Source organism: Podarcis cretensis (genome assembly GCF_951804945.1).
Source record: "Podarcis cretensis genome assembly, chromosome: 4".
NCBI classification, from domain to species: Eukaryota; Metazoa; Chordata; class Lepidosauria; order Squamata; family Lacertidae; genus Podarcis; species Podarcis cretensis.
In genome coordinates this window covers 65,886,444-65,906,431 of record NC_137173.1, presented here as the reverse complement: position 1 = coordinate 65,906,431, position 19,988 = coordinate 65,886,444, and the positions used below count along the sequence as shown (strand labels likewise).

Genomic DNA, 19,988 nt, shown 5'->3' with positions numbered 1-19,988 from the left:
AAAAGGAACTAGGAATAGGGATTAACCCTGTTTTGGATAGGGTAGTACACCCCTTGAACACTCAGTTTAGGAATACTCCTACATTCAACTTCACTTCTAGGTGCTCAGTAGAGGCCATGGTCAGGGGTGCTTTTGTCCAGTTTACGCTGGTGCACATAGTGGCACATCCCTTATTTACACCAAATATTACTGCAGTGTGCTCTGTGTGGGGCTCCCTTTGAAGAGTCTCTGGAAATTTCAGTTGGTCTACAAAGCACCAGGAAAGGTTTTGGTGAACACTGTCAACTGGATGCAGATAGTACTTACCGGTACTTTTACAACAGCTGCATGTTCAGGTGCGATTTAAGGTACTGGTTATTACCTTTAATGCTCTAAATATTCTAGGTCCAGGATAACTTGAGGGCTGTCTCCTTCCACATAATCCTGTCCTCTCTGCAAGATTTCACGCAAGGTGCTTTTGCGTGGACAGACGGAGTCCCCCCCAACCCCAGGCGACTCCTGAGTGGAATAACAACTCAAGACAATATGCTATGGGATTAAAATTGGCCACAACTTTATTAAAGTTTCAGATGTAGGGAGACCTTGGCTTAGGCATTGGGCGTTTATCCCTCCCAGTCCCTGGCTGGGGATCTGGGGAACATCAGGGTTATCCAGAGTGTGTGGGGATTGGGCTGGCTCTGGAGAACATATGTTCAAGCAGAGAGCCCACCCCCCATTTCACCATTGTCACAGGGGAGAGCAATTACATCCAGTTGGCGTATGGCCAATTGTTTAGTCGTTTAGTCGTGTCCGACTCTTCGTGACCCCATGGACCAGAGCACGCTAGGCCCTCCTGTCTTCCACTGCCTCCCGCAGTTTGGTCAGACTCATGTTTGTAGCTTTGAAGACACTATCCAACCATCTCGTCCTCTGTCGTCCCCTTCTCCTTGTGCCCTCCATCTTTCCCAACATCAGGGTCTTTTCCAGGGAGTCTTCTCTTCTCATGAGGTGGCCAAAGTATTGGAGCCTCAGCTTCACGATCTGTCCTTCCAGTGAGCACTCAGGGCTGATTTCCTTAAGAATGGATCGGTTTGTTCTTCTTGCAGTCCATGGGACTCTCAAGAGTCTCCTCCAGCACCATAATTCAAAGGAATCAATTCTTCGGCGATCTGCCTTCTTTATGGTCCAGCTCTCGCTTCCATACATCACTACTGGGAAAACCATAGCTTTTACTATACGGACCTTTGTTGGCAAGGTGATGTCTCTACTTTTTAAGATGCTGTCTAGGTTTGTCATTGCTTTCCTCCCAAGAAGCAGGCGTATGGCCAATGCTTCCCCTCAGAACAACCCCTTTAACAGGGGACCCTGGGATCACCACCGTGGGGGGCGGGGGCGGGGGTCACCGCTTCAGGCCCACCCCCATTAAGTGAAGCTAGACTAAAGGATTCCACCCAATGCCTGAAACTGCCAAAGTTGTGACATTTTGCTACAAGGAAGGCAAAACCTGCCAGTGCAGGAAAATTCCTCTCCAGCCCTTCAACAGTGACCATGATGTAGCAGCGCCTGTGTACCTGTGGAGAAGAGGTTAACCTGCAAAGGAAGGCTTAAATGTGGGAGGGCAGGTTGGGAGAAGCTCTGGAGCCAACTGGCGATTCCCAGGTAAGATCCACCCTCTATTGTGTGGGTATGGCGGTCCCTCTCCCTACCTGGCCAGGTCCCCTGGCAACTCCCCCCCAGGTGGGATTGGGTAACTGCTTAAGGTAGGTGGAGACCTCCAGATATCCAGCCTGAGGAGGGTGAAACCAGGCTATATGGCCACATAGGATCTGGGGGGCTGCGCGCGACCACGCAAAAGGCACCCCCCATTTGATGTGGGGAGCGGTCATTCCAATGATAGAACATTGGAATGTCCAATGGGACATTGGAGATACATGCTGTGTGACTGCCTGGCCCTGAATTCTGGTCCACATAATTGTTTTTAAGATATGCTGTATTTTTCAAGCATTACAGTCATTTGTAGGTCTCTTTTTTTGCAACAGAGAAGGATTTTATGAACATATATTTTTAATAAAATATGTCCTGTGCAGTATTTAGCAGGGCTGATGTCTTTGGCCTGTACTCTATGCTGTTGGCTCCACTTCGTATATTGTATTATGGTGTCAGTCTTGGCCCATGGTCTTGAGTTGCTGCTGTATAAATCACAGTTCCCTCAGATACTGAAGCTCTCATGATTCTAGCTCAGTTTTGGATTGTTCAAACCTTTTTTTTTTTTTTTTTTTACATCATGCACTTCTTTTCCTCATATATTGATAATGTGAGTTTGTATTTTGCTTTTTGAAAACTTCATTCAGTGCTATCCATTCCGAGTGATTTACACAAACAAAATGCTTACTGTTTCTTTGAAACTATGTAGTTCCCATGGATACTGGCATCACAGTTTCTAAACTGCTAAAACTGAAGGAGCTGTACTTGAATTTAAATAGCTACGTCTTAGGTACTGTAATTCTCTTCTGTTGCATTATATTGTGTTTAGGTAGAGTTTTTTTTTTGTGGGGAAAGGACCTTAACCAGTGTTAGAAACAGAGATATGAATGCTAGGAGCTAAATGGCACGTTAAACCTAGATTATGGGTGCAACAACGGAATGTCTAGGCACTTTTTAATAACTAGAATACAAAGACGAAAATGATTGAATTGCAGCTAAAATATTACGTTCATTTTTCACGTGGTCTAGTCCTTCCCCTGCCCACCCTCCTAATATTCTTAAAAGGGTCTCTAGAGAGTAGCTTGAAGTGGCGAGGCAGAAAAAGGTCTTCCTTTCCTTCCACTCTTCAGTTTTAATCTGAAATCTTAGGTGCAGTACTGCACCCAGAGTTCAGAAACTGCTTGCACTAATGAAATTCCCTGTCACAAAATGCACCTAGAACAATGGATGTTTTGAACGCTGACCATAAAAAAGTTTAGATGAGGTGGGAGTCCATAACAGTGGTGAAGCTCTAGCTGTGTTGAAGGATGCATGAGCCTAGATATTTAGAACCCTGTAAAGGAGCAACTTTCATACTTATATTTCATAGCAAGCACTGAAAGTTGCTTTCCTTTCATTGTGTATACTGATAGCTAGGACAGAAGACAGGTTGCTGAAAGCACATTTATGACTAGAAGCACTTAATCCTAAAACCTGGTGCACCTGCAAATACTTTACATTTATTTTTAGATATACTACTGACATTGCAAGGATAATAAATTCACTGTTGAAGCCAGCTGTGACATTAGCGAATGTTGTTCACATTCCTTCAAATTATTCTGTTTGAATTTGAGACTTCTGGAAATAGCAGGAAGGTTTTGAACACAGTCAGTGAGCTAAACAAGAACTTTTCTGTGTCCTAAACTGTTTTGGGGACCCTCAGATTCCCATTACTTCAAAGTGTATGCTGTTAACAGGTCCTTGCTCATAATTTTATAAGTCAGAAGTCCCATCCTCCTTATAGCACTTCATGCAACTTGCTCCATGGTTGAATTATGCTCACTTGTGCTCATGTTATAAAATCTTCTTGGTAAGTCTTGGGCTTTGCCTGAGCTATAATTGACCCAACTTTCCGCCCTGTGTTCTGGATTTCCATCAGGTTGTATTCTGAGGAACATGATTATGGTGAATTGGGCACTCAAAAATAAATGCAGAAGAAAGGGCATTCTTTTTATTTTCTTAGGGGTTTTGTTTATTTGTTTGTTTGTTGGCTGCCTTCTGTGTACTTCTCCCAAACTTGTGCTAGAAGAGCGGTGGTGCTTTGATCTATTTTCTCAGAATTAAAATGCATGTGCACAAAGAAAATGTTGTGTTTCCCTTCCACCAGATCAGATTGGCTCATCTGTTCCCTACATTAGCACAAGTGTGACTACAACGACTCACAGTGCAGTCGTAATCACATCTACTCAGTTGTAAGCCACACTGAATTCAGTGCGATTTCCCCCTCTAGTAAGTTGGTATAGCATTGCAGCCTAAATTTCCTAGAAACATTTCTCTGGCTAGTTTGCCTTTATTTGTTGGTGATTCACAGCAGTTTTGTTTTAAGAATTGTTTTGGTAAAAAGTTACCTCTGAGGAATTGCAACCCTTGGTTGTAAACCGTGTCTCCCAAACAATCACACCATACTTCATCTCCACTTCTAGTAAGTAAAAAGTGTGCTTATTAAGTATCCTTAATAAGAAATACATCTGTACACCAATAATACAGCTTTAATCCTTGATTTGTAGTCTAAAGTCATTTCTTTCTGACATGCCAGCTCATGAAAGGAATTCTTTTTGCCATGAAAAAAGGCCTGCTAAAATACCTCTCCTGGAAAAATTCCAGAAGGATAGCCATGTTTTACTTTGTCTTTAACAAATAAAGCATATTATAAAGCATATATTAAAAAGAAAAGCATATATTAAAAATAAATAAAAACAATTTCATCATTGTTTAAGTGCCACTGGTCTCTTCAAATTAACCCAGAATGACCACCAGTTTCTCTGTAGTCCTTGTCATATTACCTAAAGTTCCTGCAAGATTTATCAAGACTTGCCAGCATAGGATACAAATAAACTTATGCTAACTTTGGAGCAATGGATGGCACCAACATGTCTCTATTAGTGCTACCATTAAAAAATGTTAAAGATGAAAGATAGGTTTGTTTTACTCTTCAATGTGGATAAAATGGCCTGAAAATGTAGGCTTCCTTTCTACTGAGAAAAAAATTGTGATATTGCAGTGTTGAATTCCACCCTAAGTGGTTAAGTGTGCTTAGCAACAGTAGTTTTTCTGTATCTGGAGCCTTAGAATGGTGCTTCTACATTCTGCTTTCCAATTTTCTTTATAAATGTTTGATTGACTTATTCAAAAAGAAAGAAATCGAAGAGCCTGGGGGCCCTACTGGCTTGGACTCTGGTACATGAGTATCCCCTGTGCTCCTGCTGTGTCCCCTGTCCCCAGTCCTGCCTCTGATTTTTTTTATATATATATATATATTTATTAAAATTTTTAAACATAATTGCAGAAATAAAAAACAATGAAACATATATCATAACATATTTTCTTAGCTTCATTGGACTCCCTCACGTCTCCCGCTCCCACTTGCATCATTGTCAATTCTTACCCGCAATTTATCATCTTGTTTACATTCTTGTATCCCATTCATTTAAAATATAATCTAATAATTCTCCCAAAGGTTTATATTTTTTCCTCAATCTCACTTGTCATCCTAATTCCATCTAGTTTAGTGGTGCTCAATTATTTATGATCTAGCATCCTTCTTAACATTCAACCAAATTACAATGCTTTTTTAAATAAATCTTAAATTTCTTCCAGTCTTCTTCAACTTTCTCTTCTCCCAGGTTTCGGATTCTGCCGGTCATCTCGGCTAGTTCCATATAGTCTATCAGCTGCATCTGCCACTCTTCCAGTGTGGGTAGATCTTGGGTTTTCCAGTGCTTAGCGATAAGTATCCTTGCTGCTGTTGTTGCATACATAAAAAATGTTCGGTCCTTCCTTAACACCTTCTGGCCGACAATACCCAAAAGGAAGGCCTCTGGTTTCTTAGTGAAGGTATACTTAAATACCTTTTTCAGCTCATTATATATCATTTCCCAGAAAGCCTTCACTCTAGGGCAAGTCCACCAGAGGTGAAAGAATGTTCCTTCATTTTCTTTACATTTCCAACATTTATTATCAGACAAATGGTATATTTTGGCAAGTTTAACTGGGGTCATGTACCATCTATATATCATTTTCATTACATTTTCCTTCAAAGCATTACATGCAGTGAAGTTCAACCCAATGGTCCACAACCTTTCCCAGTCCTCAAACATAATGTTGTGCCCAATGTCCTGTGCCCACTTTATCATAGCCGATTTAACCATTTCATCTTGTGTATTCCATTTTAACAGCAAGTTATACATTCTTGAAAGTACCTTAGTCTTAGGCTCTAACAGTTCTGTTTCCAACTTCGATTTCTCCACCTGGAACCCTAACTTTTTGTCATTTTTAAAGACTTCTTTAATCTGAGCGTAGTGTAACCAGTCTCGCACTTTATCCTTCATTTTCTCCAAACTCTGCAATTTCCAATTGTCTCCATCTTTTTCTAGTATTTCCCAATATTTTGGCCATTTGGCCTCCATATTGGGTCTTTTTCGGGCCTTAGCTTCCAGCGGTGAAAGCCACCTTGGAGTTTTATTTTCCAATAAGTCTTTATATTTTGTCCAGACATTAAACACTGCTTTTCTGACAATATGATTCTTAAAGGCCTTATTGATCTTAACCTTGTCATACCATAAGTATGCATGCCAACCAAAAGCATTGTTAAAACCTTCCAGATCCAGAACGTCAGTGTCCTCGAGAAGTAGCCAGTCTTTTAGCCAGCAGAAAGCTGCGGCCTCATAGTACAACTTTAGGTCTGGCAGGGCAAAGCCCCCTCTTTCTTTCGCATCAGTTAATATCTTAAACTTAATTCTGGGCTTTTTGCCCTGCCAGACAAACTTAGAGATGTCTCTCTGCCACTTCCGGAAGCACTCCGTCCTGTCCACAATCTGTAGTGTTTGAAACAAAAACAACATTTTTGGCAATACATTCATCTTAATAGCAGCAATTCGGCCTAACAAAGAAAGTTTCAATTTTGTCCAACTGTCTAAGTCTCTTTTAATTTCAGACCAACATTTTTCATAGTTATCCTTAAAAAGACTCAGATTTTTTGCTGTTATGTTTACCCCTAGGTACTTTACTTTTTTAACCACAGTTAGTTCTGTCTCTCTCTGAAACCGTTCTGACTCTGTATCTGTCAAATTTTTTCCCAGCACCTTAGTTTTCTGTTTGTTTAATTTAAATCCCGCCACCCGACCAAAGTCTTGAATCAATTGTAACACTCTTTTCGTACTAGATTCTGGCTCCTGCAGGGTCAAAACTAGGTCATCTGCAAAAGCTTTAAGTTTGTATTGTTTCGCTCCGACCTGGATTCCTTCCACCAACCGGTCCCCTCTGATCATATTCAAGAGCACCTCCAGAACCGAAATAAATAGCAGAGGGGAAATGGGGCAGCCTTGTCGTGTTCCTTTTTCAATTTTAAACTCTTCTGTAACCACATTGTTAACTATCAATTTAGCTTTTTGTTCTGAATATATTGCATCAATCCCATTCTCAAAACCCCGTCCCACTCCCATTTCTTTTAAATTTCCCTTCATAAATTTCCAAGAGATATTGTCAAAGGCCTTCTCCGCATCTATAAAAATTAACACTGCTTTTGTATTTATGTCTGTTTGCAAAAGTTCCAAAATGTCAATGATATTCCTTGTGTTAGCAAACAGGTGTCTACCTGGGAGAAAGCCTGCCTGGTCTTTATGAATTACTTCATTTAATACTTTTTTGAGTCTACTTGCCAAAACGTCTGCAAATATTTTGTAATCCACATTTAAAAGGGAGATGGGACGATAGTTCTTAAGTTGTGTCTTTTCAGCTTCCGATTTTGGTATCAATGTGATAAAAGCTTCTTTCCACAATTCCGGTGCCTTCTTCCCCTCCATAATTTCATTGCTGACCTCCATCAGTGGTTGTATCAGATAGTCTTTTAATGTCTTATAGTACTTGGAGGTCAGCCCATCTGGCCCTGGGGATTTGCCCAATTGCATGTTCTGAATGGCTTGTTCAATCTCTTGTCGTGTTATTTTGCAATTCAGGATTGATCTATTTTCTTGTGACAATTTTGTTAGTCCATTTTTTTCCAAAAATTGTTTAATCTCAACCTCATTTTGCGGCCCTTGAGTATATAATCTTTTGAAATATCTCTGGAAGCACTTTCTGATCTCCACAGGGTTCTGAATATTTCTTCCTTCAATTTCTAAATTTGTGACTGTATTTAGTTTTTGTCTCCTCTTCAACTGCCAAGCTAGCAGTTTCCCACATTTATTTGCCGATTCAAAAGTTTTTTGTTTCATTAATTTAATCTTCCACTCTATTTCCTGGTTTATCAATTTAGAATATTGTGCTTGATGAAGTTTGATTTCTCTCAGGGTCGGCTGTGACTTCGGATTTGATCTTAACTTCTTCTCCAATTCTTTGATTTTCTCCAATATCTTGTCTTTCCTCTCATTTTGTATCCTTTTCTTTACAGCGTTCTGTTGTATCAAGAACCCCCTCATTACAGCCTTACTTGCTTCCCAGATAGTTCTTTTTTCCACCGTAGTGTTCATGTTTATCTCAAAATAGTCCTTCAAGGCTTTTTGGGCCTTCTCAACAATCTCCTGATCTCTAAACAAATTGTCATTCATCTTCCATCTAAAGGAGCCGGTTGGTAGTAGTGTCATGTCCATCTTCGTTGCATTATGGTCGGAGCAGGTCTTTGGGCAGATTTCCACCTTTCTGACCTTGGGTGCCAGACCTCTAGTTATCCATATTTGGTCGATTCTTGTCCAAGTCAGCTGGGCTTCAGAGAAAAATGTTCCCTCTCTTCCCAAGGGGTTCTTCGTTCTCCAAATGTCAAATAAGTCCATATTGTCTGTCATTTCAAAAAAAGTCTTTGGTAGTCTGCCGTCCTTTGTAACATTTTGGCTTTGTGACTTATCCATGTTAGTTGATACGACCCCATTCATATCTCCCATCATAATGATGTTGTCATAGTCCAGATAATCCAGCATTGTCTCATGCAACTTCTTGTAAAATTCCGATTTCCCTTCATTTGGTGCATAAATTCCTAATAACAAAATCTTCTCTCCTTGATGTTGTATCTCAATTGCTAAAATTCTTCCATGTTCATCTTTAAATAAGAATTTGGGTGACAGGTTCTCTTTTGCGTATATCACCACGCCTCTCTTCTTTACTCTGTCCGAAGATATAAATTCCTGGCCAAGTCTTTTGTTTATTAACACTTTTCTGTGGAGCCTAGTCACATGTGTTTCTTGTAGGCAAATGATATCCAATTGTTCCTTTTTTAATATGTGAAAAATTTTCCTCCTTTTTTCCGGGATGTTACAGCCATTTATATTCCAACTCAAGAGTTGCAGAGACATCCTGAATTAGTCTGATTATTTTCCTGGGGGTGGTGTCTTGTTCACTGGATCTTCAGGTTCCGAGGGTTCAGGTACCGCTGGTGCTCCAGGCCCAGAGGGTAATTCAATTCCCTTTTGAAGGTCCTCTCCCCCAGTCCTGCCTCTGATTATTGAATAAGTAAACCAGTGATAGAAGGAATTGAAAAGAATGGTGAAGGAAAGATGCATGCATGCACATGTGGGGAGGTGACATGGACATTATTTCTATATGAATACAGCTGGGAGAGAGGATGTTTGCAAAAGTCTATGAACAATTAAAATCATTCCTTTGTTTCTAGATTTAAACATATCATTGGAGCACAAAAAATATTATTTCCGTAATATTTGATGTACTCTGTTAATTTTGTTTTTTTCAGGATTGCACAGTATATGAAACAGAGAACAAAATTCTTCATGTGGTAAGTAGAATTTTTAAAATAATATATGCTGATAATGAACTCAATTATTTGAGTGCCAATTCTTATAGGAACAAAAACTGCACCATGCAGGCTGACAAGGGTTGCAGGCCCCCCCCCCCAAAAAAAAACAGCTCATTGAGTATTGTATATGCTTAGTGACCACAAAGCTGGCTGACTGTTGGAGGAAGAAGAGAAATATAATGGTTTATCCTGAAAAAGGGAATAGCACAGTGCAACATTTTCTTTCAGATCCCTCTTGTTTCCTTTAATAGTCTTTGATCACTTCAGCATTATCTTGAGCATTATCTTTTAAAGTGCAAAGTAATCAAATAGTCAAATATGGTATGAAGTTTTCTCTGAGAGCCATCAGAGCCCTAAAGGGTGTCCTTACTTCCTAACAATAGAGAGACCATTCTTTCCGCTCTTTCTGGCTCTTTTTATAAATATTCACATTAATCCTCATTAATCCACAGAGTTTCTTGCTTCCCTTTCCTCCTGTTTGTGCATTCTACTCCCCTCTGCTTCATAGAATCATAGATTAGTAGTTCCTCCTGGTTTCTCTCCAATCTTTATGTCTTCTATGAAGCAAGGACTCACTTCCTCCTCTTATATTTTGAAAGACAGTGTGTATATGCATGCTTATAATATGCATTAATCTGATTCTGTACTGTGATATGGATTCTGGTAAACTAGTGGCTGTAAATAATGTAAGTACAGTGGTGCCTCGCAAGATGAAAATAATCCGTTCCGCGAGTCTCTTCGTCTAGCATTTTTTTCGTCTTGCGAAGCATCCCTATTAGCGGCTTAGCGGCTTAGAAAAAGGGGGGGGGGAGGAAAAGACTCGCAAGACGTTTTCGTCTTGCGAAGCAAGCCCATAAGGAAATTTGTCTTGCAAAGCACCTCGAAAAACGGAAAACCCTTTCGTCTAGCGGGTTTTTCGTCTTGCGGGGCACCACTGTATAGCTCTAGTCCCAATTCCTTGTCTAACATATAGTACCTCTAACATATAGTACCTCTGCTTGATTGCTGGTAGATAACTTTTCCCCTGAAGCCCCTATGCCACAGCCCATGCTTTTCAAAAGTGTCAATTGAGAAGGCTGTTTCAAGGTCGGGAGAAAAAAAAAATCAAATTTTGTAAGCAGCCTTCTCTTTGTGGAATTTTGGATTTAGCTAGTTGCTTTAACCTCACAGCAATCCAACAAGGGAGGCAAGGCTGTGCCCAAGGCTACTCTGAACTTGAGAACTGGGTTGATATTTTAACCTGGATTTCCTACATCTTCTTTAATGGTAGGTGGCTGTGCACTGCACACCCATGGAATAATAAATCAAATGGAACATTTGAGATATAGTATATTACAGAATTTACCAGCATCTTGTGCATGTCAGTGGAAAACTTCTAATTTGTATTTAAACCTCAATACTCTCCATCATGAGGGTGCTGACAGAGCAGAAAAGGAGGTGTTAAAAAGTGAATGTAAATATTTGTAGATTGCACACTGCCATTGCAGTCTGAAAATATGTACTTTGTTGTATTCTTAAGCCAATTATTCAAGAAAAAAACCAAGAACAAAATCTAAGTTAGGTCCAGACTGTCTGAACAGCTCTTAAACCACTTTTTACATGGCACCACGATGGAAGTAGGGAAAAGTGTAGAAATGTTGATGCTATTTGAATCCTTTCCCCAGTCCTGCTCAGGTAGAAGAATTCCAGGTTTTTTGGATTGTCCTCTAATCATGATCTTTCTAGAATAAGTGACAGGGAATATGCTTGTTCCCCAAAGAATGATATTCATTGCCACTTAGATAAGATAGGAATTTAATCTGAATATATAATAATGTATTTTAAAGGCCAAACATGATTACTGTCCACTGTGTTATGAGTTTTCATATTCTTGATTGTTAACGGAAAATACACTTTTTTATTTCTAGTGTAAGACACTATCTAGCGTCTGTGACCACATAATCTCACTCTCATCTGATCCTCTTGTATCTCAATCTGCTCACCTGGAAGTGATCCAGCTGGCAAACATCAAACCAAGCGAAGGGCTGGTAAGATGTACGCAGTTAATCAAAACTGTCATCCAGGACGAAAGAAATACATTCTATGAATAAGACCTGTATTTGGCATATCTAGTTCTTCTATTTGTAGATGTGATCTTCAGTCAGCTAGTGGAAATTGCATATTAATAATTACTGTATAAAATTCTTAAGGAAATATTGAAAAAAAGTTCCAGTTGAAAGCTACCTCTTAAGTACTGTACTGTATCTCTAGAGGTTGGAAAGGTTGCAAACCTGTGTCCCTCCTTTACGTCCTGAGTCGCATTAATGAGGAGCTCACAGTGCAATCCTATACATGTCTACTCAGAAGTTGAGTTCAATGGTGCTTACTCCCAGGTAAGTAGGTGTAGGATTGCAGCGAGAGGCTCTGAATGCAATCAGATATTTAATGAAGTTGCTTCTAGGTTAATGGGTTCAGGCCTGGGATGTGGATTTCTTGCATCCCATAAAATAGATTTATATGTAGCAGCTGAATGTTCTTAAAGAAAACACTTCCATATTGGTTACGTAATGCAGGAAAAAATCCTGGTTAATTTAGGAAAATGTTTTCCCCCCTGTTATAGCAAGATTTATTGATAATATTGTTACTTAAATGAACTCCTTCAGTATATTTACAATAAGTTACGCTTGTTTCCTGGGTTCCTCATATTTGATATGAATGTTTATGCAACAGTTAATAAGCGCTAAGGGTTGTAGCCAAGGCTGAGCAAGTGAAATTCTACTTGTGCAACAAATTTTCAATTTCCTCTCCTTTCCTGATCCCCACAAGTGTTCTGGAGGCTCCCCCAACCCTTTGCAGCTCTTTTTGAGGTTGTGGTGGGGCTGAAGAAGTAGTTCTGTTTTCACATAAAGAAGTCTGATGTACCAGCAGTACTGCAACATGTGATAAAGCTCAAAGTCTTTATTTTAATGGATGCTTTTTATATGTCACCTCACCTGAAGCTTTTTAAGACTGGATACTATTTAAATATTTTCAAAATTTGTTCATACTGTACTTGGTGCACTCTGCCCTGCCCAAACCTTCCATTCCTACTGTAGTACTATACTGCCGTTCATTCGTAATCTCATATTTGTCTCAGTGCCACCAGTTCAGGTAAAGACCATTTTCAGTATCATTGTCTGCTGTTTTTTCCATCTCACATATCGTAACTAATGTTGGTTCTTCATGGTTTCACTGAGATTCATAAACCTTTCCTAATTCAGCTCTCCTTTAATTGTTTTCTTCTTCCAGAAGTGCCCTTTAAGATGTGACCAAAATGATTTTATTTTACTGTAAATTTTCTATGTTTCAAGCCTCTATGGTTGGTTTTCTGCTGCTTTGTCGGTTTAGATGGCAAGGTTCTCCATGCATGGAGCTGTTTATTCATTATTTGTTTATACTGTATATGGTACAGTAAAGTTATGCCTCTTAAGAGTACTTCAAGAACAAAAAATGGATGACAGAAACATTGACTGTATCTTCAGATTTTTAACTTTTGCCTTTCCCCACTGTATTTTGTAGACAGTAAGCTCTTTAGGGCAGACCCAAGTGGTATCAATTTCCTGGCAAAACATGTTATCTGGGGATTCTGTAAAGTATTGAGTTGTAATGGTTCACTGCTTATGTAAACTATTTTTGACACCTATCATTGAAAAATGTTTCATGAGCTAAATTTGTGTAAGCTACTTAAATGTCTGCAATAATGATTGCTATAGAAGTGTGAATGGGTGTCTTCAATCCTTGCTATGATTATCATGAGTATTCAGCAGTTTTGAAGGATCTTCCAGATTTTTGTATGTAGGAAAATGTAAGCAGAACAGCTGGGTAACCAAATTTCCTTTAGAACTTTTGATTTATATGAAAGCTATCTATCATCTATATAAAAAGCAGGGAACAAGGGCTGCACTTCCATGTAGGGAAACCTTCTTGGGGCCCAGGCCTATGGTGGGCAGAGCAATGGATGTGACTCTTAACCTTTGTTCAGTAGGCTACATTCCAGCCACACAAATGCCACAGCCTTCTGTGCGCATGTACATGCATCTATCCATCATTGTAACAAGAAAGCAAGATTATTATCACAATTCAATAATACAGTCAAGCTAGGCAGCAGCACTCAAGGAAAATGTTATGCACAAATGGTGAGGGTTGTAGTCTGGGGTGAGGTCTGAGGGCAGGATAAAGAAGTCGGGGGGGGGGGATCCCATTCATCCTCTGGGCCTGAGATTTCTCACCACTGATCCCCACTTCTTACTGTTGCCAACTGGAAATAATGATAACAACAGAAGATAAATGAATTACAATAATACATGTTAAAAGAAGGCACAGGCAACAAAGACAAGTAAAACCTCTTCAGCTAAGGTATAGGCAATATGAGCTCAAGAAGGATGGAAATAAGGAACAAAGTGAAGTAAATGCTTTTTGCCAACTTTTTATCGTGAGTAGTTTTTAGGAACCAAATGGTTGAACTATATGCAATAAAAACAAGATAGAAAGGATGGAAGAGTGGGCAGGAAATGAGCTGGCTGCTTATTTTTTAATGACTGCATTTCAGCTTTTATCCCTTTTATATTTGAGGGCTCTAAGGCTTAATTGCTACTGACATTGTTGGGATGTTAGGCATTATTAATTTAGCGCACCATTTGTGATATCAAAGAATATATGTCTTTGGATAGCCTTGCACAATTGCATGCTACTAGGGATATACTGGGATCAGTTATTAATGTAAGAGGAAGTTGTATACCATGTGCAAAGCCTGAGGTAAGGTATAGCTTGCAGAATTTTAAGACACAGTCAAGAAAATAGCTGTAGTGGTTAAGAAGCATCAAGATTCATTCATATGATCAATTTGCAGTTTTTTATCAGATGGGTTGGTTTGTAGGAGGAGGGTAGAGATTTTACATCACTGGTTTAATTATAATCACTGGTGTGTGTTTCTGTGATCTAGATTCTCAAAATATGAATTGGATATGTTTTAACTAACACTTGTTTAACCTGTCAGGGATCATTATGTCACTTTTGCCTGGATTCAGCATTGATCAGCAACTCTATATTTAGTTTTTGGTGTCAACTGTAGGGCTGAAAAGAAAAGAAAAGTCAGAAGTACATTTTTATCATTGGGCTGATAAAACCTAATTTGGCATTCCTGAACAGTTAAATTCCCAAGTTCAAACAGCAAGACACAAACTTGAACAGAAAGAGAAAGAGAACAGGATGGACTTGTGGGCATTTTCAGGGAAGGCAGGGAAATACCAAGTAACCAATCATCACCATTCTTAAACTTCACAGCTAAGAACCAATGGAAATACAGTGGCAGGTTTTACAAGTAACACTACTAATATCATATAATCAATTGTATCACTGGCCACTGAGAAACATATTAGGATTAACCTCTCTAGAATGCTATGTAACAAAATTATTACGGCATAGGTTTATGAATGAACCAGACATCATTCCTACTGTATAATCATGATGATTTGTGATCATGATAGTATCGAGGTGGTTATATGAATGACATTTTCAATACTGGTTGTGCCTGAAAATATTTTAGGGCAAATGTACTGCTTCATTTCTAATCACTATATGCCCATAGCTTCCTGCTGAAATCCTTTTCCCCCACAATTTTTTTGGTTTATTGCTGTTCTGATTTTGTTGTGCTGTAGCCCCTTGCTGTAGCCCCTTGCCCAGCAGTAATAATATGGTAACACTGGAAAGCATTGCAAAGCAATTAATAAAACTGCCCAGTATAAATGCACCACTGATACATTAGTATTGCATCAATGGCATGTTGCAGAATATACCTGCAAAAAGGGGCCCCAAGTTCCTTTTATCAAATGCATGCAGTGCTGTCCTCAGTTGATATATGCATACGGATACAGTGGGGGGAATGTAAATAGTGAGTCAGAAGCAAATGACATGCAAAATATACAAACTGTGACAATTGCGTTAAAAGTTTAAATATATGTATAATAAACAGAGAGACCTTTCTCAAAGCAGTACTGATTATAACATCCAGACATTGCTAAGTTAATTTACAATTTTTTGACTGTTTCTAATATGTTGTTTAGACAAGACAGAGTTGTTCTCAGACTTGTAAACAACATCTGAGTTTAGTAAATCTCAGTTTTTGAACCATACAGTATCTAAGAATCCAATCAAAATGTTCCTTAAACTAAATCATGCAGGTTACATATTCTCTTTGTAATGTTACTCAAAGTTCTTTTTACAGAAAGATTAACTGGATTATCTCCTATCAGAACATGATAGGTGCCTCAAAATCTTAGGGATTTATATTACTGAAAGATGCATATTAAAACCCCTTATTCACACTCAGAAGGTGTTCCTGTTTTAAGTATATCAGAGATAAATACTTCACATTTTGCTATTTATGTTCAAGTATAAACCCTGAACACCACTGTGTAGTATGTGGAACAAGTATTTGGCAATTATTATATAGAACAGTTGCCATAGCTTATTTATTTGGTGATACCTTGCCACCTCATGAAACTTTTGCTAGAAGTCTGCTCATGGGTTGCTCCTGCCATTAGAAGCAGTACAGAAGCTAGGGGCCACAGGAGTAAAGTGATAGCAGCAAAAAAAATCCTGCACCATTCCCTACTCAATGGAAGCCTCTGGTGAATCTGTTTCTTCAATGGACATAAGGAGTTAATGTGTTGAACACTAATGAATATCCAAGCTATTGTCTTTATTTCATTAAATGACTCTTAGAAAAAGGTTGTCTAAACATAGTTACATCTTATATCCTATTTGTCTGAATAACGCAATTTGTTTTGAAGCTTTTTCTTTTAATATTTAGAAATAAAATAAATCTCTGTGCTTCAAGGAAGATCTTCTGCAGTGCATCCTCCCACCTGTGCCTTTTCTGCTGTGAATGCTTTAGGTGTTCTGTCTCCCTAGAGTGGACTAATTTGCTTGACATTTCTCATCTTTGCATAATTATGCCCTTATTATCTTCAGAGTAATGACATAAAATTGTCTGTGGCTATGTACCTGAAAAGGGGTATGTGTTTTATGTCATGACTATGAAAATTGAGACATGTACTATCTTCAGCTATGTTGAACTAACTTGTTTGGAGTTCTGGATTTTCCTTGCTTTACGTGTACTGTTTCAGAAAACAATCAGCGGCCAAATGTCTATTTTTTGTTGTTTTTTAAGTAAAAGCAAGAAATTTGTTTGGGACACAGGCTACTTAAAGGTAATCTAGCAGCTCTTTACTGGTGCTAGTTATAACTTGATATTTTTACATTAAAAGGATAACAAATTGCTGTTCATTAGTGCTGGTCCCTTGTGCAAAGCAGGCTGACAAGACTCTAAAGCTCTATATAGTTCTAAAGTACTATGGCTCCCCCTGCCCCATTCAAGCCACCAGAGGTCAGACGGTGTACAGATTTGGAGGAAGAATAAAAGAAAAAGGGCAAGTTGAAGTAACAGTATCAATGTAATACTGCTGGAAAAAAACTATTTTCTTGAGTTTAGCATTTGATACAAGTCTGGATCAAAGCTGTAGTAGCACCTAAAATGTACTGCCTGAGGTGGCCCCTCATTCCCATGTTAAGGCTAGCCCTGCCTTGCCATGATAATAGAATGCTTTCAGTAATAGGAGCAAAATCAATTTCATCCTGTAAAGGTTCTAGAATGTATATTGCATTTTACTGTCATTTCAATTCCATAAAGAAACCGGTGGTTGGATATGGCATGCTTGTGTTGTACTCTGAACACAATTTATCCTCTCTGCTCTTCAGTGTCAGTGAAGTTACTCTGTAGGAAATTTACCTTTGTCTTTGATGCTGTTAGTAGATGGCATAGAAAAATTACATTTACAGCCCATCATCACTTCATGGATTAAAGCTTTCAGGCTCTGTAAGGTCTTGAATATCTTTTTTTTAAAAAAAAAACACAGGGGAGCTATTTCTGTGACTTCTTCTGGCTCCTCATTGTAAATGATAAAGGGTAATCTTTCAGATATGTGCTCTGCAATGGAAGTAGAACAGTCATTATTCCCCCCCCCCATTTTATTCTGCACACTGCCTTGAGTGTTTCTTGAGAAAGAGAATCACAGGTGAAGGACACGCCTGTTTTTCTTTAGCAAGTGGCGCACCCAAAATGTCAAGCAAATGAGCAAATTATTTCATCATAAAGACCCAGTTGTAGCCAGGCCAACAAACAGGAAACCACCCAAATCATACACAGTGTCAAAAAAATGCAGTTCGTCTCCTCAGAGCCTATTCCAAAAACACGCTGAAATGCTCAAAGGTGGAAAATGAAATTGAACGCCACATGGGTAATGCTCAATCCACATAAAATGTCCCCTCAAAGGAAAAACCCAGCAAATCAAATTCTTCCAGATGGACTAGGAGAAGGTAAAAGATTGACTTAATGCCACATTTACGCATCAATGTACGCCTGCCGTAGTGCTGAACCATACAGACAGCACTGTTGAAGGAGCCATAATACACTGTGCAAAGCTGGTCAGGAATAGCAGCATTTACTGACCAGCCTCTGGGAATCAACCTAAATTCCTCAGGAGATTTTTTTGGGGCAGTGCCTAAAGGAGGCATTTAGAAAGATTCAGGAGGGCATTGGCCTGCTCCAATTAGCTTTCTACAACTAAAATAAAACAAGATTTCATTACTAAATGCAGTGGTCTAATAATGTGAATATGTAGAAGACCATTAAAACTATTGCCCTCATCTAGAAAATATCCTATGGGTTGTTGTAAAAGTGGAAGAGGATCAACTGAAATATGCTTTGGTAGTATCCTGGGACATGTAGTCTACATTGTGTGATACAAGATGGAAAGATAGTATGATATAGGAATTTAGCTTCTCCCAGCAACTATTTAATTCCACTTGACTAGAACATTTTGAATGTGATAATCCATAAAGCACCTTAGATGTAGGTTAGTATTCAACCAGTGTTATAACACATATAAACTTTCCCTAGGTCATAAAAATATAGCTCATGTGTTCCATAGAGGCCTCAGTTCATGTACTATTTCTAAAACTAGGCATATTTTATTTATCTTTGTGATCTGTAATAATCAGCAGGTATGAATTGGTTATATACAAATTCTGTATATAGTTCTTTGCTCAAAATACATTCCTTCCTTTGCAGAATAATACTTTTACTTTATTTGTAGATCTAGTGGGTAAATAGAAGGCTCACGGGTTCTTCAGTTCTGCAGTTTCGCTGAATTGCTTTTATAGTTTTCAGTTGTTTTTAAATTCTCGACTATATAGTCACTATTTCAGTATCTCAGAATTACAATGTACCTTTTAAAATACTGGATTTTAAACAATATGAGTTTATACTATTTAAGTTACTGAGAAATACATGTAGTGATGTTTTGGTCAGCTGAGCTGGTTTCTAATTATTAACTCAGAAGACTTTGAATTCTAAAAATTTTGGCATCTCAAATCACTTAGAATATTGATAGCATTGTAGTCTCCCCTGTGACCCCCCCCCCCCGATTTTACAGTTCACTATGTAAATCTGTATGCACTATGCATAGGATGTGCTTTGATTCAATACTGCTCTGGTTTTGCCTTTTTCAAGCGATTGTGTTTAGTGTTTATAATGGAGTGCCTATGGATTTTACTTATGAAATGGACACTTTCTCTGGTTATGTTCATATTATAACCTTACACTTGAGATCAGTGAATATGAAATTGTTCCCACCTTAAATAGCTCCACTGACATATAGTTCATTTCAGTTTTGCCATGTGGATTGGGTTTTTTCCCCACGTCACTACAATATTTTTGCAGTGCTATGAAGACACCTCAATCCACATTGCGAACCATTGCATACAAATGAGTTGCACCTAGAGACACCTGCCGCATCAAATAAAAGGAGTTTACATGTACTTTCTTCTGATAGAAACACTTGGTATTCCAGTGGCATGTGCTAGTGGTATTACTCAAATGTGTTAGAGAGATGTTAGATGGGTGAGACGTTTATATTGGATGGCAGTAGTTTGCAAGAACTTTACAATTTTTTTCCCATGATGTCTTTTTCTTAGGGTATGTACATTAAATCTACATATGATGGTCTTCATGTAATTACTGGAACAACAGAAAATGTAAGTATTGTTATCAAATTTGCTGCAGCCTGGAACATATTTGTAATCTAAACTTTGGATTATGATTCCCCTTTTGCTTGCGTACGTGTGTATTAACTGCAAAGGATCAAGAGCATGTTTGGGGAAAGAAGGGGTGCACGTGGGAGAACAGCTTGAAAGAGCTTGGACTAGAGTTGTGAGAAAGTTAGCTTCAGTAATGCATATAAACTGGACTTTGTTCTAGGGAGGAAAAAGTATATCACCGTCATACCTTGTCATGAATTAAAGGAAATTTGTCTTAATTCACATAGGATTTTGTGCTGTAGTTTGCTGTGGTGCAGTAAACACATTTCCTATCTAATAATGTGGTGTTTTTTTTACTGGAAATCAAATAATATTAAAAGCTGATAAGTTAATATCTCATCTAAGCAGC

At 38.6% G+C, this 19,988-nt stretch overlaps 1 protein-coding gene across 4 annotated transcripts in view; it reads left to right on the top strand.

Annotated features, from left to right (window-relative positions):
• CNKSR2 (connector enhancer of kinase suppressor of Ras 2) overlaps positions 1-19,988 on the top strand; it is a 248,492-nt gene that overhangs the window by 142,119 nt on the left and 86,385 nt on the right. For all 4 annotated transcript variants that reach the window (XM_079972207.1, XM_079972208.1, XM_079972206.1 and 1 more), the window contains 3 exons: positions 9,401-9,442; positions 11,371-11,490; positions 19,517-19,576. In XM_079972207.1, the coding sequence (XP_079828333.1) occupies positions 9,401-9,442; positions 11,371-11,490; positions 19,517-19,576 (222 nt within the window). The remainder of the gene's footprint in view (positions 1-9,400; positions 9,443-11,370; positions 11,491-19,516; positions 19,577-19,988) is intronic.